Source organism: Cryptotermes secundus, unplaced genomic scaffold, assembly GCF_002891405.2.
Source record: "Cryptotermes secundus unplaced genomic scaffold, Csec_1.0 scaffold693, whole genome shotgun sequence".
Lineage (NCBI taxonomy): Eukaryota > Metazoa > Arthropoda > Insecta > Blattodea > Kalotermitidae > Cryptotermes > Cryptotermes secundus.
In genome coordinates this window covers 1,519,624-1,547,196 of record NW_019722434.1, presented here as the reverse complement: position 1 = coordinate 1,547,196, position 27,573 = coordinate 1,519,624, and the positions used below count along the sequence as shown (strand labels likewise).

Genomic DNA, 27,573 nt, shown 5'->3' with positions numbered 1-27,573 from the left:
GCTCACATAGTATTGCCATGACGCATAGCCGAAGAAAATCTTGAAGTGACGGCTGTTGCACTGTACAGCATCAAACCTTTCGTTGCAGGGACCCTGTACAGGCGTGCGGGCGCAAGCGCAGTAGCAGATTTGTGGCAATCCATAACACGTGTCACACAGCATCCTGCCATTTTGGACTTTCTCCGTTGCCGGTACTCTAGAAAACAGAAAACACGACGTTTCGGAAAATGCATCTGTTTCCGTCTTCAGGTGAACGGGAGGAAGACATCTACTCAGTTGAACACCTCTTCCCCCTTCACATGAGCAAGGAAAGAGATCCAGTTTCCGAAACGTCGTGTTTTCTATTATCTATAATACCGGACGATGGACCCAAGTCCGAAAACCCAGTAATTCTGAGTGTTATACACCATCGTCAGACCCATTTAGTCTACTTGTATCAGTCAGTTGAAGGGGCACATGTCCGTGCAGTGACGCTGAGTGTGTGCTTAGGGAAGCCAGTCTTGTTGGTGCCTGTTTCAAATCTTGAAGAAAGAAATCCTCGGAGTAAAAGCTAACAATTCAAACCGCAACGGAATCATCATTGTTGGTGGTTAGCGGTCCTTACGGATCTCTGGAAGGAAACAGTTACGCATGCGTGTTGCTACTTATTAATGTTTCACTTAACAACGCCGCCTGTAACTTAGGCTACACGGCATCGGGTGGTCAAGTAACGATCAGCTGGGGTGGGCAGTGTAGAAAGTGGGCGTGGCATTTTTGAGGGCACTGTCGCAGTGCTCGCCTGGATCGACTGAGGAAAATCACGAAATATTGCAGTCAGGACAGTTATACCCCTAGCTGAGATCCGAACAGACACGGACGCCATCACCAGAACCAACTCCGTCAGTGAAACGCTTCAGATGAGGAAATCGAATTATTTACGTGGGATATTGTTCCTTTCGACGACAAATTTTTAAGCGCTTCAAAATACACGTATTAACATCCAGTGTTCCTTGGTGTAGTCATACTGGGGAAATAGCTGCAATGAATGGGCTATTATTCATTCATTCATTAATGGCTCTACAGGCCTATCTTGGGTTCTGGCTGTTTTCACAGTTTCGCAATCCTATACGCAGTCAGTAGAACCATCAGGACGGGGGATCAGCCAGTCGCAAAGCCTCTACCTACACAGAGGATAGCAGAGATACAGAGTAAGCGCACACAGACATCCATGCCTCGAGTGAGAATCGAAATCACGACCCAAGCGTTCGAGCGGGTGAAGGCAGATCATGCCTCAAACCGAGTGGCCATTCTGATCGGCATTGGGTTGCTATACTGTGCCTAAAACATCTCTGACGGTGCGTCATTCATCATCATAAAGTGACGTCGGTAATTACGTCATCAATATAAGGTCACTAAATTCTATTCTGAGCACGCTATCCTGCGTAAGGCTCCCAATTCAAGATAAGAAGTACTCCCAGACATGCTCTAGACAAAGAATATGACATACAGAGTCTATTAATTAATACGAATACAATTTCATATTTACAGAAATGCCGTGGATCAGATCTCATTAAAAATCATTTGTAGCTTGATTCCTAGATGCATTTTGATATAAAATATTTACAAAGGAAAAATCCTGGATCACACCCTCCTCTTATTCCAGTCTGGGCCTCCCAATTCACCTAGTCCCTTCAGGCCTGGTATCAAACACCTTCTTGAGCGTCCCACACTCTTTTCCATACGTATAATATGTATAATATTAGTTTATTTCTATACATTTAGTAATATCTGTTAGCAATAGTAATGTCGCCACTTCAAGTTGCAATACATCCATTAGTATTAATCACGCACCCTCGATCTCATTTCGTTTTTGACATCTTTTGAGCCTTAATCATTTGTATCCATAAAATGGACGTTAACAGGAGGGCTTCTGTGTGATTATGGCAGCCTATGCCAAAAATTCATGTTCTTATCCAAATGCGAACCTCAGGACGCCATGCAAGAAAGCAGGGAACTGTTTCAGTGCATCAGTGTGTTACGCGTGCTCTCACTTGATCTCTGACATACGCTGCAAGCTTGTGGTTGAGGCTACACAGGTTACATTATGTTGCTACATCATGGCTATCATACTTGGCCGGCACGCTGGCAGCATGAAGAGAAGCCGAGGGCTAGTCACGGTTACCACAGCACACACTTGGTCCGTGGGTTCATTGGAGAGTCCACGGTGCAGTTCCATGCCTCGCTGAACTCCTTCATGTTAGAGAGAGGTTTCATCACGCGGTCCCGGTGTGGACTGTGCTCATCGGGTGAGAACTCATCACCAGAGTGACACCAAATCTGAGTATAAACACGATCATCACTTTGCATGTCTCCAAGACACAGACTGTTAGAAACACTTCGACACATTATCTGTACTGTTCGAAGTTCTCGCAGCGGTGGTTATGAAAGGCACTATCTTCTGGGAAAAACGCCGAGAGGTCCGTTGAAAGCTACACTATATTGTCTCCTTCTTCAGGGTCGAATAAGCAAAGCAAAATACCAGTGTAAAAGCACATACCACCTGCTTTCACGTTGTTATCTTGTTCGGTGTATTCAACCCTGAAGATGGAGGCGATATGTTCCAGAGTAACATCGGTTGACTTCTGGACTACAAGGCGTTATATCCAAGAAGACAGTGCCCTTCGACCGTACCCTTTACGTACAAATTTTCATGGTGAGAGAATTTTATATGCGGCCAGTTGGTACGACAACACATCTGAGCGACATTCATGTCACCTACGTTGATTCACTGTGAGGGGCCGTGGGATGAATAATTATGAATCACACAATAGTTTAACCACGAAAATGGAATTTGGCAACTCTGTGTACTTTGTGACGCTGACTCGGAGCCTGTCAGCCCAGTCCGCGCCATTTCCTTCTGTCAGCAACCGCTCCGACATGGCGGCCGTGACGTTGGCGGAAATGGCGCGTCCTGTCGGCCTCTGTCTGATTGTGGAGGAAACCGGATTGTAGCATATTCTGTAGCCCAGTTACCTCCACATCTACCGAGGTAGGTGTTAGCAAAGTATTAAGACGGGGTCTACTCCGAGTGACTATAAAATGCGAATACAGTAATGGCAACTGCTTATCTTTTGGTATGATATGATTGATTGAGCGCATAGGACTTACACGTCGGAACTGCCGTGGATTAGAAGTTTCTGTACGAACGAATGTCACTTTATGACTGTTTAAGAGCTATGCTCAGTTTCCGCGGTAACGTCTGGTCTTCCTCGAGTCTAATGGTGGTCGAGTAAATGTAAAGTTGTCCCTCTGCTTAATTAATTAAGCACTATGCCATAAAGACAGAAAGGGGAGTAGAGATATAGCTCCAGCAATCAGTTTCACGCCCCTGCCGTTTTACCCCTCGGAATAGGAGCTCACGGTATCCAATGTACATGAGGCTGGATGGGCCCCAGAGCCGGTATGGATGCTGCGGAGAAGAGAAGAATCTTGTCCTGCCTGGAATTGAACCTGGGCCGTCCAGCTAGTAGACCGTCGCTATACCGACTGAGCTGAGCTCGGCTGGTCAAGGCCTTGGTATATTTTCATATCGGTTGTATTGCTTTTGCAAACATATGAAAAACGCCGCGCACGAAATACGTAAACCTGTTACCTTCATTTTCTTTATGTAGCCTGCCTAGACACAAAGTCGTAAATTGCTCCTCAGATTTAGGCGCACGCCCCAGGTCAATAGGAAAGCCCAGGGAAATGACCAACCAACGTTAGAAGGAAAATATTTCAATGCGCAGGCTCGCGAATTCGTTCCCACAAGGCGTCCCATGGCACAGGAAGTTGCTTCTGAAAATGAAGCCGGCGTCCAGCCGTGTCTGCCCTGCTTGTACAACGTTCCTTGAGTTATAACTAGGCACTGCAGTGACGCATAGTGCCAAGGCTCTCAGAGTTATACATATTACTAACACGCACGCGCAAAAGCGCCAGTCTATGGCTACAGACCAAAATTTGCCTCGGCCATCGCTAAAGGTAAGCATGTGCGACCTGTACACTGCCCTGACTACGGAGTGTAGCACCATCTGTTACTAAACTCCGTAATCAACGCACGTGCAAACCCGCCAGATGCCCCTCCCTCGACGAACGCGGAACGGACTTTACGTCCTTTTCTTCTGCTTCAGTCTCTGTGTGTGTGATTGCTTATCTCAGAAGGAGGTTCTGAGATAAGCAAGGAGACTTTGCACTGAACGAGGTAACGTGAAACCAAGAGAGCTGAGCAATGATACCAACTGTTGCATATCCGAGGAAGAAGAGCTGATCCGGCGTGAAGCTCGTCAGGTTCGGCAACGTCGCATTCAGGCCCGCACGCGGCCAGGCTCTCCTGAAGGCTCGGTACGCCTTGCGCAGGCCTCCGTTGTCAGCTATGTCCTCATCCAGAGTGTCCTGAAATTGACGCGTCCTCACTGTATTTTGTTCGTAGCTGCACGTTAGTAACGCAATTCATGTGAGTGCGGAATGCATTGTCTACAGAAGGAGAAGTAACAGTGGCTTATCACATGAAAGTAGGGGGGGGTCAGGCATCTTCGCCACGGAATTAACAAAAATCAGAATTAAAGAAAATAAGTAAACATATCAAATATTAATAACAAATATATGAGACAAACTCCGTCTTAAGTGCAACAATTTAATTGTAGTTCTTTCTTCTTTCCTTCCTCTACACTACATGTTTCGGCCCTAAATGACCATCATCAGGTGTATATTCTTACGTAGCTGTTACACTGCCCGTAGTTTAAAACTTAAAACACCAGTCTTTCCAATTTTTTGTATGTATAAAATCTTTGTTAACCTACACACGTCAATTTGATTTCCAAAATTGGCACTTTTTAAAACTTCAATTCAAATTAAAATGTCTTTATATTTTCCGTTCTTTTACTTTTTCCAAATTTTAAAAATTAAAATTTCTCGGGGTACTCGCCCTATGTATATAGTGCTGCAGCGGCCACTTCTTGTTTTATCGCTGTTCAGGTATTGTTCTGTGTAGGCTCTCTGTGCGTGTGCCGCTGCCATTTAGGGCCGAAACATGTAGTGTAGAGGAAAGAAAGAAGAAAGAACTACAATTAAATTGTTGCACTTAAGACGGAGTTTGTCTCATATATATTGTGCGAGTGTAACAGGATGCTCAAATATAATATTAATAACAAAACTTTTAAATGTTTAAAATATGTATTATGGCATATAGACCCGTTACTAGGCAACGACCTCAAAACAACGAAACAGCGGTCATTGGTAGGCAACAGCTTAGTAAATACGCAACAGTACTAGAGCCGTTGCTATGCAGCGGCCTGCGAGCAACAATGGACTTAATGATGGAAGCGGTGTTTTTTATGTGGTCCGCTCCGAGGCTATTTCACGCGACCGACTGTGTTCAGTTCAGTGAGTGCAGTGCAGTGAAGTGGGGTGGAGCGAGTTGGTTGGTGAATGAGTGAGCGAGTCAGTTCGTTAGAGAACTGTTCATAGAAGTTGGCAGCCGAGGCACGGGGACAGTCAAGGAACCCAGAATAAGGGAACGTCCGGCGTTGTAACCCGGAAGGCAGATCTCACACAGGAGACGCGCGATTCTATCTTGTCCTGCCTGCGTGTATTTAGGGACCAATTTCAACAAATTTGGAGGAGCTACTCACAAACAGGAACATGTTGTGCCGGTTGTACTGCTTGCTGAAGCAGAGGGACTTCTTGACAAACAGTCGCTCCATGCGTTGGCTCCACTGTTTCTTCGGCTCCCCTCCCCTGCCATACAGATGTCCTGCAACACAAGCACATTCGCGAGATTTTTGTTTATTTGATAATAAATCTAACCTCGACGTTACAAGGTATGAACACAAAAGAAGAAGACATTAAAAGCAGAAAGAAAGAAATGTTACCGCTCTCGTCAAATCCGTGAGTTATCTCATGGCCGACAATTGAACCGAAACGTCCGTAGTCCAGTGCCCTGCAAACAGAAGACTGGTGAATACAGTTTTCTGAGATGTGATGTCGTGTAGGCTGGTACACATATACAAACATTTCGGAGTAACCTGCTGCCTGTATCAAGAGGCTTCTCTTATTGTCTTTTTCTACCAGGCTCACGGCGTCACGTAACAGAAAAGATTAAGAAAACCTCAAATGACGTAGCAGATCACTGCGGCAATGACGACAGCGCACGTCAAGCAATGCAAATGGGTGTTTACGTGTGCCTGTTTGATTTTACACAGAAAGGGGTAAATATTTCTCTTTATTATAACATTGTTCAAAGGTTATTTTAGCATTGCTATATTAGAAATTGGGGAACGCGGTAGCTTAGTTGGTTGAGGCACTATGGTACAAGCCGGAAGGTCGCAGGATCGAATCCCGATGAGGTGGATTTTTTAATTGACCTAATCTTTCCAGCCGCACTATGGCCCTGGGGTCGATTTAGCCTCTAACAGAAATGAGTACCAGAAATCTTCCGGGGGGTAAACGGCAGCCGGCGCGTAAGGCAGACAACCTTACCAACATCTGTGAGCCGATTGTCTAGAAAACGTGGGATCCTCAACATCTCACAACCCTATGGACCTCCACGGGCTGTTACAGGGATAGCTTTACCTTTTTTTTTTAATACATGTTAGAAATGAGGAAGCAGATGTAGCAATACATCTGTAGTTCTGATGACTGTGGTTGCATGAGCAGTTTGGGTTCCTGAAAATCACCGCCTATACTGAAAATAGGAAAATCACTGAACAAACACTCAGCTGATGGATGAGGAGCAGGGAAGAACATGGCCGAATTAAAATGCTGAGGCGAGCCATGGAAACTGCGCGCGCAACTCGCTGGTCACGTGCTGCAGTCTGTACCTGTCCAAGGCAGGAGAGTGACGCTCGTCATGCCGCTAAAATGAAACCGTGGTTATCCGAAAACGCGGATAAGAAAAGCGAGTATGAAATGTTCACCTGTATTGGTTTTCTTCTTTCGGGTGAAAGCTATTTGCAGTACACTCCTAAACAGAAGATTTGAGTAAATCGGACATGACCCTGATCTCCAGTACTTCCAACCCCGCCATAAACCATTACTTCTGTATAATATTAAAAAGGCACGCTGTTTGTCACTTGCGTGACGGGGTCCTCACTTCACGTACAAGAGAATGGACTCCTTCGTGTAGCGACGTTTCCTTGCACGCGGCAACGGATTTGTGTTTCTCCTGCCCTTCCTTCTGTCTGCATTCTTGCGACATGGCGGCCTGCAACACAAGTGCCGGACCCTGGTGATAATGTTTCCTGGGCCCACTATTTGTTTTCTTGTCACAAATATGCAAAATGTCTGCCGTGGAACATTTAGATATCAAAAACTGTGAGTTGGGCGATTGCAGCGCACTCACTAGTGAAGCCGCAAAGTACTTACGCAGGTTCATTGTCCTGCCCCGAGTAGAACGGATGCTGCATTATACCGGCAGGGAGTGCTGAAATCGGTAAGGAATTCGATATTCATTTGCTTGTCATTAACATCTTTGGAATGAGATTAACATTGCATTCAAAACTATCTGTATGACACAAAGGCAGTTTTGTACACATATGCGAATAAGCGTTAGGCCCTCATGACCCAACCTTTTGAAGGTGCCTACAAGGAGACGAGTCAGCCACACATATCCTCTGTGATTGTGAGGCCATAGCTCACTTAAGATTTTGTCACCTGGGTCAGTTCAACATGGAACCAAGTTACTTTTATGACGCCCCCTTAAATAAAGTCCTACATTTCATCCGAAGTGTAGGATTAATAAAGGTTTAATCCAAAGGGGAAGCAAAATAGATCATTGAAGGTCGCGGTGCGAGGGCCGGATTTTTTGGCCCACCCCTTACATACATACATACACACATACACAACATTAGGCCCTGAATCGTTTTTCTAAATGTGAAGTGCGTTGGAACGAGAGCCGAGCAGATGGCGCAAGTATCGGAAAATGTGATATCAGTTCATCTGACTATGGAAAATAACTTTAATCAAAATTGAATATATTTTGGAAGTGGTAATTCTGAAAAGCCGTATCAGCCAGAACCATTTAACGTGACATCATGCAGTAATCTTGAACAGTTTGAGGAAAACATTAAAATGAATCTTATGGTCCACTTACTGATGCTATTTCTACCTAAGTCGTAGAAAGCGTTGACAAGGAACGGCGAAGAATTCCACCTTAAACAGAAGAAACTGGCTTCATTTCAGAAAAGAGTGCACAGACACATACACATAGATTTATTCCATGGCAGCTGGAATCAGCAAGATTCAGAGACCGAAATCACGTGACTTACTTAAGCTTAGGATCTTCTCTGCTGTCCAGCGTTGCCAAGTTTGATGCTTGCAAGAAAGAACGCATTCTCTTGACGTTGCCGAAATGGTCATCGCGATGGATGATAAGCTGCACAAAAGAATTTCATCTGTTCACATTTTCATCATACAAGATGGCTGACACGCCGCCACTGTTATCTACCTTGCAGCAGAAGAAGTACAATGTAACTTGTAATCAGGGCTGACGCTACCGACAGAGCAGCCAACCGCCTCCCTCGGNACCCTGAAGATGGGGGCGATACGTTCCTACGAAACGTCGGTTAACACCACATATACACGGTGCCAAATCCCAGAAGACTGCTTTCTTCATAGTCACCGCCGTGAAAGCCTCAAATCTTACATACTGTTCTCTTGTTCACACAGTGGCCACTGATTATCAGACATCTAAACATGTTACACAACAATGTAAATACAACTGTGAACTGAATTGTTGTCTGATTCTGCGAGCTCAGGCCTGCAGCGACACCGCAGTTGCTGCCATCGGGTGATGCCATCTTGTCGTTGCTGTTTCTCTGGCTTTCATTCCAAGAAGTGAGATGCCTGTGGCGATTTCCGTCGCAGTGCCTGGGAATTTTGTGTTATCAACTGCGGAAAAAGTGTCGTGAGGCTTGAACTGCATTTAATTGAGGGGCGAGGGGGTTTCTCTTTCTCTATTCGCGGACATGCGCTATAAACACTGCAGCCTATATAAACTGACCACAACTGGACACTCGTGTTAACACATTTTAAATTCATTCTGTGGGTGGTTCGTGCACCTGAAATATAAATCGGTAAAATGTAAAATCAAGGGATTCTATTTAAGAATGGACTCTGCTGAAATATTTTAATTTGTACCAATCAAATTATTTTTGAAAGAAGTTTAAAACTTCAAGAATGTGCATTTATGAACGAAGAGCCTCCCTACTTGATACCGTTTATGATCTGTTCATATGTTGGACATTTCGACAGAGGCAGTGCCGTCAAATGACGATTTTCTCTAGTGGTGGGCAGGTAAAAGTTAACCCCTCAAGTTGGTACCCCTCGTATGTACTCGCAAATGTTTAGCATGCAGGAGGTCGAAGCTATTTCATTATGCCGTTATGGCAGTTGCTTGGAGAGACCAAGGAGGACCGCGAGAATCCCGACAGGTGACGACTGGGTACCTCATTTGACTCCACAGTTCTGCTAATCTCGTATAGAATGAACGTAATTACATTAACGCCCTATATCTGAGAACAGAAACGGGATACTTTAGTTTTACGATTGGCACAACTGGCCCGCGCAAGACATATACTGTGTCGTCATTGTTGGGTGCGCAGTAACATGCCATCCGCTGCCGTTACATTGCAAAGGCAGGCGTTCACACCTTGTTGTAGTGAAGGTCCAGGGCTGAGACGTTGGACACCCAGTCCGGGACACCTGCCAGCACCAACATGGCGTCTGTCTTCTCGATCACCAGACGCTTGGTTTCCTCGTCGACCCAGTCATTCTCGTGCAGAAGCTCACGGGTTGCAGCTCGGAGGTCTTCCACTAACTGCATCACCTGCATCAGGAGTTGAGACTGTCTCGTAGTAGCAGTTGAGCACAGTGTTGTCCAGTTATTGTGTTTCTGGACTTTATCGACCGTCCTCCTCTTATTTAAAACACACAACGATTCGAAGACTGGATTCTGTCTCCGGACATCAGCACCAACACGAGATAGGATATATAAACCAAGCAGAAGAGGAAATTGCTCGCAAGAAGTCGAAAAGAGAAGAATGTTGGAAGAAAGAAGAAACTCAAATATTCTGGTTTATAAACCTGTATAACACGGCAACGACGCTACAAATAATAAAGTTTTTTGCGACTCAACAGTAAAAAGCATTTCTAGAATTTACTTTTCAGATAATTTCACCAGGAACCTCTAATTTCCTTGTTCTTACCAGATACCTGAGTTTGTTCAAAACATTTTCAAAAGAATGCAACGTAGCTTATTCCACTTCTCTGTTACATACGAGTAAGGACCGCGCCATAGTTCAATAGGTTAGTCTCTGGCTTCCCACCGAGACGGCTCGGGTTCGATCTCGGGTCTCCTCAAGTGGGATTTGTAGCGGACAGAGAGGCGCTGGGGCAGGTTTTCTCCGAGTACTTCGGTTTTCCCTGCCAATCTTCATTCCACCAATTGCTCCACAATCACCCTCACCTAACATCTGGGGCTGGTACAACAGGCCAGAAGTGGCCGCAAAACAAGGGACTTAGCCACACCCCACTAGCAATACAAAAAATACATATGAGTACAAATCCTCGTTGCGTGACGTAATCTGAAATGTAGTTTCACTGGTTGCAGTCTCCAAAGGTATTAAACATTCCGACTGTCAACTGATTCTTAATTCAACGGAACTGATGAAAGCAGTCCTCAGGTTCGGAACTTCAATCGCCAAGTCCCTCCAAAACAAACGCACTTACGCGACGCATGTCTTCAGAGTGGAAGTGGCGTTTCCGGTACGCATGCGCTGTAGCGGCTCCGAGGCCGATGTTAGGGTAGTCATGTACTCTGTTGATACAGTACTGCCAACTGCAACAAAAATAATATCTCTTGGCCATCTTATAGGGTAAAGCGGAGAAACAATACAAGCTTAGAAACATCACTACTAAAATGGCCTCCACAAATTATCATAGAAAAATATAAATTTCAATGCACGCCTTTCGAAGATTACACGGTACGCCCAAAGGGACACGCCGGTGGAATTATGTAACCTGAAATTGGTAACCATAGCCCATGTTCCTCCACTTCATTAGTTGCCTTCAGCAGTGAGCTTTCCTTCCTGGCTAAATGTGACTCAGATAGCAACAGGTGAGAGCTACCAGGCGCTTTGGAGGCATTTTGGGTTACGTATGTTTCTCATTACAAACACGATACTAAATTTAAAGTATTTTTGAACGCTCTCTATGCAAAGTCAAAGGTAACGGGCCCTGAAAGCCCATAAGGTTGTGAGACGCCAAGGCTCTAAAATTTTCTAGACATTCGGCTCACAGATGTCGGTGAGGTTGTCAGCCTTGCGCAGGCCGCCCTTTACCCCCGGGAAGATTCCTGGTAGTCATTTCGGTTAGAGATTTACTCGACCCCAGGGCCATAGTGCAGCTGGAAGGATTAGCTCAATTGAAAAATCCATCAAACTCATCGGGAGCCAAATTCGCGACCTTCCGGTTTATAGCATTGTGCCTCGACCAACTACGATTCCCAGTGAAGTCACTGGATTTTTCAATTGACCTAATCCTTCCAGCCGAACTATGGCCCTAGGGCCGACTAACCCTTCCAGGAGAACTATGGCCCTGGGGTCGACTCAGCCTCTAACATAAATGAGCACCAGGAATCTTTCTGAGAGGTAAAGGGCGGCCGGCGCGTAATGCTGACAACCTCACCGCAATCGCAGGAGGCCATGTCTGCAGGCGTCTTCTTACCACTTTGAAATTTCGATTTCTTACCTAGGATAATCGTCTGGGATTAACTCCAATCTCTGGTACAAGCGTATGAGGAAGCCGCGCATGCGTTCCGTAGTCTCTGGAGCCAGGAACATCACCAAGCGGCTGACAATGTAATTAGCTGTCGACAAGATGGCCGCCCCACGTTAACATCTACACAAGTTAGCTTTTCCACAGTAATAATTATCATATAAGTTATATAACTCTTAGGGAAGTAACTATGTAAAACATCCTGCAGTTAAGATATTTACGTTTATGGAGACTCTTACAATTTGTTCCTACGATTAATTTGTATTACTCCACCAGTTTTCTCCGTAACTTACCCATAATTATGGTCGCGCCATAGTTCAAGCGGGGTTCGATCCCGGGTCTGGTCAAATGGGATTTGTGGTGCACAAAGTGGCGCTGAGGCAGGTTTTCTCCGAGTACTTCAGTTTCCCCTGCCAATCTTCATTCCACCAATTGCTCCACAATCACCCTCACCTATCATCTGGGGCTGGTACAATAGGCCAGAAATGACCGCAGTACAAGGGACTCAGTCCCACCCCCACTAGCAATACCAATAATTACCAATATCATCAACAAAAGCTTACGAAACAGAACAAGCAAATAACTATTCTGTAGGAATTGAGGTTAGTCTTCTGGGATGTGGCACCGTGTACATGTGGTGTTAACCGACGTTTCGGAGGAACGTATCGCCTCCATCTTCAGGGTAGAAGGAAAAATAAGAAAATCCGCTAGCGAAGAGAGAGTGAGAACCGGTGCAAGCAGGCTGGCCAACATCAGGCACATGTACACGGTGCCGCATCCCAGAAGACTGCTTTCTTCATAACTATTCTGTGTCTGAAACACCTTTAGTTTGGCAGTGACGTTTATCAATACGTCATCATCAGAAACTTCATAGATTCTATTTCCAACACCGGCTGGAACCAAAATCGCCAAATTGGAGATGTAGTTGAACCTCTATCAGGTTTCCTGTTTAAAAGACTGACTTGCCCACACAGATATCTTATACAAAATAATACTAACAGAACATTCATTCGACACGAAAGCCCATGCAGCCGATAACAATGCCCCTACAACGGATCTTACCCAGCAGTCTGCTGTCAGAATTCTTGAAGAGGTGAAGGATATATCTGATGTAAGTATGGCTGCCTATATACACGTGATGCTGTGACGTCACATTGACCCCCGAGTCCCTGAACACGGTCTGCAGGAAGTAGAGCCAGTCGATCTGTACACACAGACACGCGTGGCGACAGTCCAGACATTGAGGTTAGGTCTTTCTAAGGGACCCAACAGAGTAGGTGTCTCTCCCCCTCACCTGAGGACGGAAACGGGCCCAGTTTCTGTAACGTTCTAGAATACCGGACGATGGACAAAGTCCGAAAACCCAGTAAGTCTGAGAGTTATATATACCCTTTAGAATTTACTGATGGCAGTATTACTCGTTCTGAAAACATATGTACCTGACCTGTTGCTACAGCACCGTTAAGTAAATAAATAATAAGCAAGTAAAGTGATAAATTAAGGCACTTTCAGACTGTGAGACCGTGCAGTCTTGTACGCGGATATCGACGTTTCGGAGGAATATGCCGCCTCTAGCCTAAGGGTGAAGCGCACACAGTGAGGAAGGAGAGGCAAGTGAGTTGGGAAGGGAGGGGGGATACAGTGTGGGCGCGGCCAATGGGAGAGGCGAACAGAAAAAGGGTCGTTACGGGACAACTGGGATTCCCCAGCTTGTAGCGCTGGACACAGCATAACCGGGCGGAAGGCAGTTCGCTCTGACAGCGCCGTGCGCGGCCACTTGTCGAACCATTTGAAACCTCGCAGTAAGTTGCGGATTTCTAAGAGATCGTCGCTGAAAGGGCGTTCGTAAGAGATGGAAAAAATTAACTTTGGCTCTGAATTCCTACAGAGCTAATAGTCTGTCAGCTGGTGAGAATATTGCCAACTCTTTACGCAACACAAAGTTTCATTACCGTGTCACAACAGCCATTCACTGCACCTTGCCGTGAGACAGATGAATTCAGTCCAAACCTATTTCTTCAAGACAAATATTAATATCATCCTCCCATCTACACCAAGTCTTGAAATTTACCTCTTTCCTACAAGTATTGTGACCAAAACTCTGCGTGAATTTCTAAACTTTCCATGCGTGCTACATGTCCCGCCAACTTAGATCTCACCACCCTAATAATATTTTCTGGAGATGCAAAATATGGGGCTCCTCACTGTGGAATACTTCCATCCTTCTGTCGCCTCCTGTCCCTAGGTTCGAAATATTCCTCTCAGCACCCTGTGCGCAGGAACAATTTCTCCTGTGGTGGGGGGAAGCCAGCAAAATCTTCTCAAGGACCAGATTCTTTTGTAGACAGAACTGTCACAGGATTTGAATTCAGGATGAGCAAAAATCCTTCCGATAATTTCTTTTTTTGGCGTTAAAAGAATTCTAATAATTTTTGCCTCAAAATTGCAAGTGGAGCACACGTCTGGCTCCCCCCCTCTCTCGGAGATCATGCGAACACTCTCAATGAATCATTAATTCAGAGCTATAGAACTTTCCCATGAACCTCAACGTGAAATCAACTTGCCAGAGCGGTCCCTCGGAACTGAGGCCTTGCGCCCAGTGTTTCTCACCTCGCCATTGTTGTTGTCCAGAGAGCTGATGGGAATTGTGTCATCTGACGCGTCCGTAAACATCAGCACCACGAACTTCTCCTGTGAAAACGGGACAATTCATTGGTTATGCGCGTGTGCAGACAAGGGAAAATAAGCTAGCCTATTACCCCCCCCCCCCCAGTCCCGGATTTTAGAAGCAACAAAATTGGAGCAGAAGCAAGTATACAAAATATTAATACCAGAATCGAAAATATATTGCAAGCCTCCTATATTCTAGCTTGATCCATAGAAATATTCTTAAAAGCCTCAACGTAAGTTTGTAAGCAAATTTTCTGCATGCCCCCCTCCACGCCCCTGGTGCCCCCCATGTGTTAATTTGCCCACGAGAAGCGTCCTTATGTACAGCTGTGTGACGTCGGGACGCTTCTCACGAACGGACCAGCCGCCACGACTTCTGTTCCGAAAAGAAAACGCTAAAGATACCGCTGTCTCTGGTCTTAACTGATCCAGCCAATTCAAGGTCACACGCACTTGTGATTGTCCGGAACATGAACCGTCACATAAACCGAGGGCTCCCTGCAGTTAGGCAGGCCTCAACATAAACTGCACAAGCGTTGTGGCAGAACCTCGCAGTCTCCGTCTTCTTCTGCCTTGAAGAGAGAGAAAGCAATTGGACCTACATACAGGACTGTAAGACGTCACACCTCAGAAGATCGCAGTTTCGATGCTCAACTTTGTGACATCTCCAGACCTCACGCGTCAGATATAAGTCCGAAGTTGTGTACTTACGCCATATAAAATCTCTCCACACTGCAATGGAAACTAGGGGTGTCCCAACACAATAAGTCACCTGCAGATTTTGTGCCAGATTCACGACATCCAACAGCTCTTTCTTGATACGGCTCCTGTGCGCATGCGTTGAGCCCTCGTGGTTACGCAGTTCCATCGCCACGTCCACCAGATAGCGCAGAATTTCGTCCTTGTTGCCACGTTTCGTCAGCGTGTCTATCTCACGTTTCCGCAGCCATGGTGACCAATGCAGTGGGACGGGCATTGGTAAGCTGGGTGGGTTTAGCTGCAACAGAGCGCTAAGCATTGGTAAGCTGGGTGTGTTCAGGTGCAACAGCGCGCTAGGCATTGGTATGCTGGATGTGTTCAGGTGCAACAGAGCGCTAGGCATTGGTATGCTGGGTGTGTTCAGGTGCAATAGAGCGCTATGCACTGGTATCCTGGGTGTGTTCAGGTGCAACAGAGCGCTAGGCATTGGTATGCTGGGTGTGTTCAGGTGCAACAGAGCGCTAGGCACTGGTATGCTGGGTGTGTCCAGGTGCAATAGAGCGCTAGGCATTGGTATCCTGGGTGTGTCCAGGTGCAACAGAGCGCTAGGCATTGGTACGCAGGGTGTGGCCAGGTGCAACAGAGCGCTAGGCATTGGATCAGAAGTGAGCATTACAGGGGACTGAGATAAAAAGCAATCGTACCAACTTTCCTTTTCCGCCACTTGTTTGTGAAGGCGGCGGGGAAGTAATGATGAAGAACAGTCCGGATTGAACCTGTAATTTCAATGCGAGCCTATGGAAACAAAATGGAGCCTAAGCAAGCTTTCTATATGCAGGCAGGCGGCTTGATATAGAAGTCTGAACAGTTATTCGGCCTAGAAAATTTGCCAATACCGGAAGCTTCAATGTCGGTAAATCAAGATAAATTTGGAATCCCTAGTTCACTTCATCACAAGCAAGTCATCGGATTCTACTTTACCCCCCGCTTCCGACTTGGTTTTCTAAGTTTCTACTTTCTTAACAAAATTCTGTATACGTTTATAGTGTCACATGTTGGAGTGAGGGTGGAAGACGTTCGGATTGGTGGCTCAATTTATTGGACACTTATACACACAACTCGTAACTACAAGTAACTACAACAGCTTCATTGGTTTACACACTCTAATTGCAGCATACATAAAGTTTTCTATGTATTTACCAGTCTTTGCTCGGTAGCGGTTTCCAACTTAGGACTTTCCTATTTTTTTACTGTTCGTGGGGTGGGACTAAGTCCCTTGTACTGCGGCAACTTCTGGCCTATATTATAGGTGAGGGTGATTGTGGAGCAATTGGTGGAATGAAGATTGGCAGGGGAAACCGAAGTACTCGGATAAAACATGCCCCAGCGCCACTTTGTCCACCACAAATCCCACTTGATCAGACCCGGGATCGAACCCGGACCGCCGCGGTGGGAAGCCAGCGACTAACCGCTTGAGCTATGGCGCGGCCTTAGGACTTTCCTCTTACTATGGATTCCCGAAATATTCCCGTGCTCAGCTACCAGCTTCTAACAGCAACAGCTCACAATGACTGAACCGCAGTTCTCTAACTCACGAACCAATTCTTCATGTTACTGTACTCAAGTCAAAGCCAAAGTCAAAGTTACTTCGAGACTGCCGGCTTATCGCCAATCAGTTCTTCTTGGCTCACGACCGGACATTTTGTAACTGAACTCTTGCGGTTATAATCCTGATGTAACATCCCGTCTGACGAGAAAATGGGGCTGTCTCTCATGAATATGTTTGGCCTTTCGTCAAGTGTACATTTCGCATATACGTGTATAGCCTGTTACCGGAAATTCTTCCTTTTGCACTACACACAAATCCTCTGTCAGCACAGGCTTTACAGAGCTGATCATGCCTATCTTACGTAGCTTATGCTACAACGGCAGCTTAGTCATTTGAATGGTTGTAAGCTTGACCACCGCCAAGTTTGAGCTTCTTATACCAGTTTCTATGTCTGGCTGCACCTTGTCCTATACCGCGAAATCTGAAATTCTGATTTTTCAACAAAAAATATTGTGGATGTAAGAGATGCGTGACTTCTCCCATTGCGAATGTCCATGCCTATAGCCCAAGTCTCAAGTTACTTGAAGCCTGGTTTCTTGTAACTCAAACAGTCCTGCGGACTATTCTTCCCCTGGAAGTCGAAACACGAAGCGGTCGCACCAGACGAATGCTAACATGGCGGCAACATACCTGCCCTAATCAACTGAATTCGACGATATTACTATTACTTACGAAAAATACGTAGTTACCAAAGCCACCCCGGGGAGGTGAATAATTAAGTAGGAGGGCGCGGGATATTGTGTGAAATTTATGAAGTAACCTTTAATTTAATATAATTTTCAAAATGGCAGAGATCCACTTTATAATTTCGTAGAGCGTGATAAATATTATTGTTATAAGAAAAGTAAAAGGCGCTGATCTTTAAAATGAGAACCTGCAAAGGTTGCTCTTAACACAGACACACACACACACACACACATACATGAAACATTTGCTGCAGCGAAGACAGCGTAGAGCCCACTGCCCGAACGGCACCAGGCTGAACAGTAAGGGCGGATGCAAAATCTGTGGGAGGTGTCACTCACGTGAATGAGGTTCAGCGACATGTTCGAAGGGTGGGGCTCAACACTGACGTCGAAGAAAAGAGGAATCCCATACTGCGCCATCACGTGGGCCACGTGACCCCAGGTGACGCTACCGTTCCATTTGTCCGAAATGAGGGGCCATCCGCCCAGAGCCTTGATGACGCGCAACAGTGGCTGGAGCCCTCGCTCCTCTCTTGTCTCTGTGTGAACAGAAATCGGACCCAACATGTCACTGACAGGCAACGTCAACGATACCCCTCACGGAAGGTACTGACAAGTGATCGGTAGGACAGCAACACCAGCGCTCCTACCGATGGGCATTAGAATCAAGTTACTGGTAGGACACCAGAAACTTCATTTTGACCCACTATTACTTATGAAGGGGGCACGCGGTAGCGTAATTGGTTGAGGCACTATGCTACAAGTCGGAAGGTCGCGGGTTCGATTCCCGACGAGGTTATTGGATTTTTAAATTGACCTAATCCTTCCAGCTGCAATTCGGCCCTGGGGTCGACTCAGCCCTTAACAGAAGTGAGTACCAGGAATCTTCCTGGAGGTAAAGGGCGGCCGGACTGCCGGCACATGAGGCTGACAACCCCACCGCCATCTGTGAGCTGACTCTAGAAAATGTGGGAGTCTCGGCGTCTCACAACCCTATGGGCCTCCATGGCCTGTCACAGGAATAGCTTTAGCTTTTTTTAATATTCCCAAAAGAAAGCTACGTTCGGATGGTGGAAGCCTTGCAATTGCATGAAGTGCATACGTGTCAGGCTCACAGGCGCAGGAAGCGAATTCTAATCCGCAGGATGGCGACAGTGCTGCTTCCATCTTTGCGATTCTTAACTAGAAGCAAATAATATTCTTCCTTATTACAGATGAAAATTATTTAATTAACTGTGACATGACCATTGTTATCTCCTTAAATTATTGATGAATTTGAAAAAATATCTTGTAAACTTTCTACACAAACCTTTATTGCATTACATGCGTTTAGCAACTCGTGTCCAACGTGTAGGATCAGTATTCTATTATAAGCAAAAGTGTAATAAAGAGCTCCTTCCTCCAGCTGAGCAGAGAAGCGAGCCCAAGTAATTTGCATATTACCATTATCCACACAAGCAGTGTACATGAGCTTGGTTTTCCTCAGGGCCCCGGGATCGGTGCGTTTCGCAGGAGATGAGAGAATCGCTGCGGAACAAGACGACAGAAGATTAAACATTGGTACGTTGTGAAGGAAAATATTATCTATAGTGAGACCCGGGGTACCTGCTTAAGGAGATGCTCGTTTGTTTTATATTTGAGGAGTCCAGTGTGAGATGAGTGACATTTGTTTGTGCGCGGATGAGTATGGACCTCTCTTTCCATATTCTTGCCTCAGGAGGTCATTATGTAGATTCAGAAATGCTCACTTATATGTATGAAAACAAGAAATGCTCAAAGAACTCCAGATCGTGTTTCTTTCAAGTGTTTTAATCTCTGTTAAGATAGATAGAAGTACCAGAAGTGGGGTTAGACTCGGAGTAGACGCCGTGAGCCTAGTTCCAGATCGCTTCAAGATGCCAGACTCTCGTTCCCAACAGCGATACGTGCCGAAACAAACTAATGGAATTACACCAGGGTTTTCTACTAGTCCGGAGCGTGTACCCAGTTCTGACAAGCCACTTCCGTTAGACAAAACACGGGCCATGCAGGGTCAAATCGCACAGAAATCGCCATAATTTTTATACTGCGTGGTGTGCTGTCAAGTTTGAAAATCGCCCTTAAATAACTGAACGTAACTTTATTGCCGTCAAGTGAACTATGAAACTGCAAACCTCTGAGGCCAGCCTGTTTACAGAGTAAGTTCGGTTTACATCGAGTGCAAAAGAAGCCTAAATGCCACCAACAGGGACAGACAGGTACATCTCCAGCCCCCACAACCACAACCCAAGTTAAAAAAGGGATAAAATTTCTCACCATTTCCTCGCAATGAATAACGGGTAATTGTTGGGTGCATGAAAACCGCCACTGGTCTCATAATTTGCACGGCTGCCTAACTTGTTTGGGTTCCTGGCAACTGATAGGCACGGTATGAACAGACGAGCAGCACATATTAGTTTCTATTTAACAAAAACATCCCCCCCCCAATCCAAAATGGAAGTGTGACACGTGCCGGTATTGCTCGCGACAAGTTTGTGATGTTTCTTCTGTTGGGTTGCACCACAATTTCTGTACACGACTCAAATTTACAACACAAGCAGCTACATATTTTTTTTTAATAATGTAGTTTAATGAATGAAAATATAACATTGGCTTAAAACTGAAAGATTATGAAACTTTGTTAAGAATATAAATGTAAACACTTTTATGCAAATGCATATTCTTCTGTTTGAAACCGCTGTAACGCCCCCAGCTCTGGTTGCAGATGCGTCACTATTGGCGCCTGCGCATAGTTCGGCGGGTGTGACTTCAAAAGAGACGCTAGTTCCGCACAACTTGACAGAAAGTTTCAGAAGTGCTAACGCTTATACCTCCAGAGCGAGTTCGCGACAGTTCCTAGCAAGTTAACCTCCAAGGCGACCCACCAAGTTATTTGGACTTATTTATAGGAATAAGAATGACTTGTCAAATTGGGGAGAAGGCGCAATGGCAATGTACGTACATCTAATGGCATATGCCGTGGCGTTGTCGGCTATTTCAAATGGGCCCCAGCTCTTGGGTCCATTCAGCATGAGGTTGATGGTCCTGAAACTGCCACAAGCGAAAGCGTAGAAATCCTGGCACGGGTCTTCAGTCAGCCTTAAGGAACTCCGTAAATACTCCGCTGCAATATATTCAGTGCAGAGGCGTGAAACTGCTCCTTACAGGAGGTAGTGATCAGTGCAGAGGGCTCTGCTCTCAGTTGCACTGTCTCCAAACAAAGCAAAGGCTCACATATTGTGAAATGGCTCATTTCTGATATTACGTACGAATTAATCAAGAAATTTCGAAGAACAACAAACAGCTCACATGAATTGAAAGTCTTAAGGCGCGTCCACATTACTCGTGCTCGTGTGACTCGCTATGCTCGCGAGTAATGTGGACGATATGACAAGTCACGAGACAAGCAAATTTTAAATTTTAAATTTAAAAACTATAGTCAATAAATTAAAATACGACTACAGCCTATACACACTACGAATAAATATACAGATCCTCACACGCCGAAGCCTGGCGAGCAACTGAAGTAGTGTGGACGAAGATTTACGAGCACAAGTAAAAGCCAGACGAGTCTCCCGACGAGCACAAGCCTGGCGAATACGAGCACGAGCACGTACCTAAGGCTAACGAGCGGCCGCCGCTTGTCGAAGTTAGTGCCAACCTCAGCGGATAGAAGATGTCACGTGGACAGCGCAACGGATCCCCACGGCCGTTAATCACGGTTTTCTAGATCGGAGGCGCTATTTCCTTTGAATAGATCCTCAGTTATCCTCACGAGGCTGAGTGGACTCCGTTCCAGAACCACTACTACTCGGAAAATCTAGTAGCGCCGGGAATCGAACCCGAGACCTCTGGATCTGTAGCTAGGAACTCTGACCACTAGACCACAGAGGCGGTCACGAACCCAAGACTGACAGAACAATAATTACACGAAAACTGACCGAATGGCTCAGCCGGAAGTTCTTCACTCACAGTCGTCGAATTTCCCTCAGATACGTGTATGATATTGTTAGGCGTATAAGTTATTTTCTTTAATAAATACTGACGTTTTGATATTTGTTCTTCACTAATATAAAGAGTTGTCTGTGATATCCTTCAAAACGGAGACGAAACGTACCTTCTTTCTTGCAACGGCTGGTACGGCACGGCCTACTGCAGCGCACCACAGCGAGAACAGTAAGAACTAGAAACAGGACTCCTTGAAGCCTACACACAGAGATAAACGGCATTCATCAACAATGGAAACAGTTCTGTTAGAGACATGTTCTTCTGACTCGATGCCAAGTTTTCTCCCTGGATGACAAGAGCACCGCCAAATGAAAGAAAACAGTACGGAGTCTACATCCATAACTTAGAGATAACGAGTACCGGAAGTACAGTATGCCAAGTAGCACACATCACTGCTGGAGGGCTGGAGGATCTCCTGAGTGCGAAAGCCCAGAGCCCATCATAATTTTCCCAGTGCTCTGTGGAGAACCTCGTGGTCAAATAGAAAGGGAAATGTGACCGACAACAATGGCATAAGGAGAGTTGTCCCTGGTCGACAGATGGAGACAGTGCACATCTGGTTCTTGAGCACACTCATCGGTTATAATTTAGAGCTTGTGTTAACTGTAAAATTTAGTGCAGTGTGGACTGTACAGCCCTGCTCGAGCAATCGATCAAACTGATAAAGGTATGATAAGGCTGGGCTCCTATTGTATCTGGAATCGTTCGAAAACAAAGGAACGTCTGCAATTGTAAGCTTTCCTGAGGTACAGATTCTGTCCGCCTTGCACCCGATAAACTTATTTCAACTTTNCCTTACATGTTTCGGTCTCTGTGTTGTTTTCACAGTGAAAACAGCACAGCAGCCACGAGCAAACCCTGGACGATATAAAGAACCTCCACATCGAGATAGCCAGGTGGCACAATATCTGCCCCATATAAGAGACGATGGGAGGACGAACACGAGCCTGCATGGTTTACGAATTTTAATTATTGACAATCTAAAAAACTTTTAATTAGCATCAAGGAATTTTATACAATTTTTTAAAACTTACATTCCCAGGAAACTGCTGTGTTTGTGAAATGTTCTATTCTGTGTACTGTGTGTTGTAACATATAACTGTACGTACTTTGCGTGTAAACAAATTATGTGATAGTGGTTTCCTATTTGTAGTGATGTTTGCCCTCTGAAGATGGTCCACAGAGACCGAAACATGTAAGGGTGTTAAGTTTTCATGTAGTAAAAAACTTACAGGTCACATTGGACGGAGTGATTTATAATTTGTAATTGTTATTGTGACGGACCAGAATGAAACAAATCAAACTTATTTCAACTTTCCTGTACATTCGTGTGTGAATCACTGGACCACGTTCCCATACCAAAACACGGCGGCCCAGCGAACGTGTCACTAGAGCTGCAATAAGTTAAGTTGGTTTCACATTTGTATGCTGACTACAAACTTACTGACTCCCTCTCTGAGAAGCAAACCGCATTTCATGCAAGCCGAAACGTCGTTACTGCGTTCGCACGAGCCCGCCATTTGGTCATATCCTAAGCCAGAAGAATCCAGTCTGCATCTTAAGACAATTCTGATGACATTCATTCTTTCAGCTAGGCCCAGGTCCTTTAAGAGGGCCCTTTAGGTTTTCCGATCCAAATTGTACATGCATTTCTGATCTTTCGCATGATCCCTACGTCCACCTTGATTTGTCCCCCGGTTGTGTATATCGGAGAATATAACACTCTGAATGTATGTAGCGTTTATGCCGAGCCATTTGCTCAAGCGGTTAGTCGCTGGCCTCCCACCGCGGCGGCCCAGGTTCGATCCCGGGTCTGGTCAAGTGGGATTTGTGGTGGACAAAGTGGCGCTGGGGCAGGTTTTCTCCGAGTACTTTGGTTTCCCCTGCCAATCTTCATTCCAGCAATTGCTCCACAATCACCCTCACCTATCATCTGGGGCTGGTACAACAGGCCAGAAGTGGCTGCAGTACAAAGGACTTAGTCCCACCCCACTAGCAATAATAAAAAAAATATGTAACGTTTCATAGTGCCAATGAAATATACATGTTCTGTCATTATTAAATGTTCAACTATTTTTCAATTACTAGTAACACGTGAAGGTGTTTCAGTTTCAAAGAGAACTGTGTACTGAAACCGTGCCGTTACCTCATTCTCGGAGACAGCCTGCCGATATCTGGTCTCTGTGCGGAGCGCCGCGACACTGATCTTGCTTGTTTTGCTTTGTGTTTGCGTCGGCTACAATAATCTCGATTCTCAGATAGCCGGATCCTGAGTCACTCTTCCTCTAAACTGCCAACGAACACATTTCTCGAAGAGACTGCCCTAATTACAAGCAAGCCTCTAAGTCTCCGAAGAAAATCGGTGGGACATACAGACTTAAGCCTCGTACACCCTACGTCAGTTATTCAGGGGCTCAGGAACGACCAGGAGCCCAGATGTACTACAGAAGATGTCAATTGACTTTGGATGGCAAGTCCTTTGCACCGCTGTAGACAAAGGCAGGGGAATTTTGATTTCGTGAATTAATGTCGACTTTCATTATTTTGGAAAGGTTAATTTTGGTGTTTCCAGAACAAAGGGTTCAATTTTGATAAATTTAAAACGTGAGGTATACATACACAGAACGACAAACTGCACTACTACATAAGCAGGGTGAAGAGTCCACAGTGAACTGGGCATACTCGTACATGCTAACTACATCAACACACAAGCGGTATGTTCCTAGACATTACCCATCGCCTTGTCTACCTTCTGAAAACCGTCCTGTTTTCCGGAAATAGGGGCTAGTTCTGTCTATCGGACTGAGTAGGTTTTACCTGAGGACGGGGACAGAATCCAGTCTCCGAAACGTCGTTTTGAAAAAAGAAACAGAACGGTTTTTAGGAAATAGATAAGACGATTGTTAATGTCCAGAAGCATAATACTTGTAGCAACAGATCGTCACAAACTTTTACATCTTATTTACACCAGCATCCTTGGGAACCACACAGAGCGCCACGCCGCTGCACAAGTAAATCCAGACAAGGAGACCTCAAACAGAGTCGTTTGGATGAATGGACGACGACCCCAAACAAAATATTGACATTTTAACTTATTTTTATTGATTTTAATTAAAGTCCACTTATTTTAAGTTAAGAGATATCGCATTCACATGTGATATGAGAAGTTGGACATACCATGCAGTGTAACAGTTTTAGGGAATTGGAGACACCTGATGATGGCCGTGTGCGGCCGAAACATGTGCTGAGAAGAAAAGGGGGCAATAAGTTGAATTGTAGACGGAAATATACATGAAATAAATGATATATTAATGCAAGAGGATACTATTGGATCGTGGGGGGCGGGCTGGGCTGCGTGAGAAGCACGCAGTAGCAACTTGGAACTTGGGAACCAACTCAGCATTTGTCTGAAGACAGAGGAAAACCAAGAGAACGTGTGTCAAGATGGCCGGGGGCAGGGACTTCCGGATACAGCAGCAGTCCCGCATCTGAAGAGCGTAGAGGCTCCCTGAGGTTTCCTTAGGAGCATCAGAAACACAATGAATTCGCTACAACAATGCGCTGCTTATGAAATTGATGAGAATCTTCCGCAAAAGGTTTTATTCGTCAAAATAAATTTCTCGGTGCATGAGGGGAAATGGGTACCAAGTGGTCAATCAGAAGCTGGCCAGGTTCCCATCTCTTCTAGACAATTGGCTCACAGATGGTGGTGAGGTTGTCAGTCTTACGCGCCGGCCGCCCTTTACCTCCCGGGAAGATTGCTGGTACTCGTTTCTGTCAGAGGCTGAGTCGACTCCAGGGCCCCAAAGCGGCTGTAAGGATTACGTCAATTGAAAAATCCAATTACATCACCTGGAATCGAATCCGCGACCTTCCAGCTTGTAGCATAATGCCTCAACCAACCACACTACCGCATTTACGGGTTTTATACCTCGGTTGGTTGGGGTCCCCCAGGCCTCTTGCTCAGTTACTGTCCTCTCTCAGGCATTTAACATAACTTCACCCTTTACAGTCATGGACCATGTTTCACACCCACATACACAACTCACATATGGTTCTAACTTTATTCTGTATATTTTAATGTCGGATATTCTGTTCACAGTTCTTGGCTTTAAAATATGCTGTAAATTATAATATAGAAAGTGCAGTCTTCCGGGTTGTAACCCCACTTAATTCAGACAACCTGATGTTTTGGACGAACATATTGCCTCCATATTCAGGGATGAACAGTAAGCTCAGCTTGCCACCTGCTTCATGCTGGTTTCGCGTTTTTTTTGCTCTCTGATCCTGAAGATGGAGGCAAAATGTCCCTCCTAAACATCAGGCCCTCTCTGAATTAAATGCGGTTCCAATCCAGAGGCTATACTCTTCACAAGGAGTGCAATGTGAACCTCAAATTGAACATAACAACTTTAACAGTTCTAATCTTCGTTTCTCACTCTTATCATTGCATCTGAGCATTCAGACATCCTGACCTCTTCCAATATGTCTGCCAACAATGAAATCCTGTCTAAGGTTTGGACAGCTCCTCACAGTCTTCACGTGCTTGGTTTTATTTGCCTTCACCTCTAGTCCAGCCTCAACACTGCACGCGAATTTCCTTCACTCTCACCTTCAGGCGGCATACACATCACGTGGAAATGAACCGTGCCTCAAAGCAGCATCTGTGTCTTTGCCTCATTAACCTTTAAGCTTTAACGTCCGAAGTGCACCGATCGGTACACTCATGAGTGTGGGCGTCGTGGCCAAAGTACCCCGATCTGTGCATCCGCGCACGTACACGCCGCTAGTGGAAGCGCCCACACACTTCTAAGTAGTTATGTTTAAATATTGTAAAATTCAATGTACATACATTTGTCGTTATCTTCTTGATATGCGTGTATGTATATATATATATAATCTTCACCCCCCGCGTCATGTAACTGTGTGGTACTCATGGGAGCATCCGAGAACACAGTTCCACGTCACATATCTCGCATTTCGGCTGACTTTCTATGTATTTCATCGTCTTCCAAACAACGTTTCATTGCCACTGTATGATGAAATGAAACGATATTCGAGTTCACCATGAACTCAGAGAAGAGTGAACGCACTCTGTATCTCAGCTACTATGCAAGCGTTTGTTCGCCACTTTACTACAGCAACCTCTGCCGATGTTACGACAGTAGTAGCCTCTGAGAACGATTCATAAACTGCAAACTAACTGAACTGCAATCCACAACTGGATAAATAAATGGAGAATAAAAGCCAATGGATCCAAATCTGTTCACGTAACGTTTATGACACACACAGAAACGCGTCCTCCGGTCCATATAGGTAACATATACTCGTAACTCCCTCAAAAAGATGTCAGACATCTTGGGCTGCATCTTGACAGGAGACTCACGTGGCGAAAACACGTGCACTTAAATTAGAAACAATTGGAAGTCACGCTCAACAGAACGTGCTGGTTACTTGGACGTAATCCAGACTCTCCATAAACAACAAACTCCTAATCTACAAAGCAATAATCAACTCAGGGGAACGTCTTCCAGTTCCAGCATTGAAATATTAGAACGTTTGCCACTGAAAACCTTACGCATGGTAACTAATGCTCCATGGATCGTACAGAATGCAGTTATCCTAAGGGACCTTCAGACGCCAACAGTTGAAGAGAGAATCCGCCGTTTCAGCCCACAGCATGGCACTCGCCTAAGCGCACACCCAAACGACTTAGCTGTGAACCTTATGACTCAATCCGAAGACAACAGGTGACTATGAAGACATCTGCCACACGATCATCCTACCAGATTTTGAGTGTTCATTGTAATTACAGATTTAGTTAGTAAGCTCACTACCCAAATGTCCCAACAGGGCTAGAACCGATGAGTTACAGAGGACCGCTACTGAGTACTCCTCTATGTGACTGTATACGTTCGTACAACTCGCTGATTGTACTTGTACAGACTGGAATTAAAAAAAGATAGGACAATATTCTCTTGCAGATGCAATGGAAGGGCTTGACACTTTAGAAGGGAACAAAGAAATTTCCAATTTCCCTGTAAACTTCCTTGAATAGCCATGCTTTATTCTTCTGTCCTTTAGACAAAGGAC

General features: G+C 45.3%; 1 protein-coding gene across 1 annotated transcript; it reads right to left on the bottom strand.

Moving 5' to 3' along the window:
* Positions 1 to 1,726: 1,726 nt before the first annotated feature.
* LOC111861435 (neprilysin-1) lies at positions 1,727 to 23,670 on the bottom strand. Its single transcript, XM_023845994.2, has 19 exons — positions 23,627 to 23,670; positions 21,590 to 21,678; positions 20,435 to 20,596; positions 18,898 to 18,981; positions 17,794 to 17,993; positions 15,233 to 15,457; positions 14,401 to 14,481; positions 12,853 to 12,994; positions 11,764 to 11,881; positions 10,744 to 10,852; positions 9,665 to 9,841; positions 8,283 to 8,389; positions 8,108 to 8,166; positions 7,381 to 7,438; positions 7,118 to 7,219; positions 5,889 to 5,956; positions 5,649 to 5,770; positions 4,258 to 4,410; positions 1,727 to 2,316 (listed from the first exon to the last, which is right to left on the bottom strand). Exons 1-19 carry the CDS (start codon positions 23,629 to 23,631, stop codon positions 2,158 to 2,160), a joined length of 2,220 nt encoding a protein of 739 aa, XP_023701762.2. The 5' UTR covers positions 23,632 to 23,670; the 3' UTR covers positions 1,727 to 2,157.
* Positions 23,671 to 27,573: the final 3,903 nt, after the last annotated feature.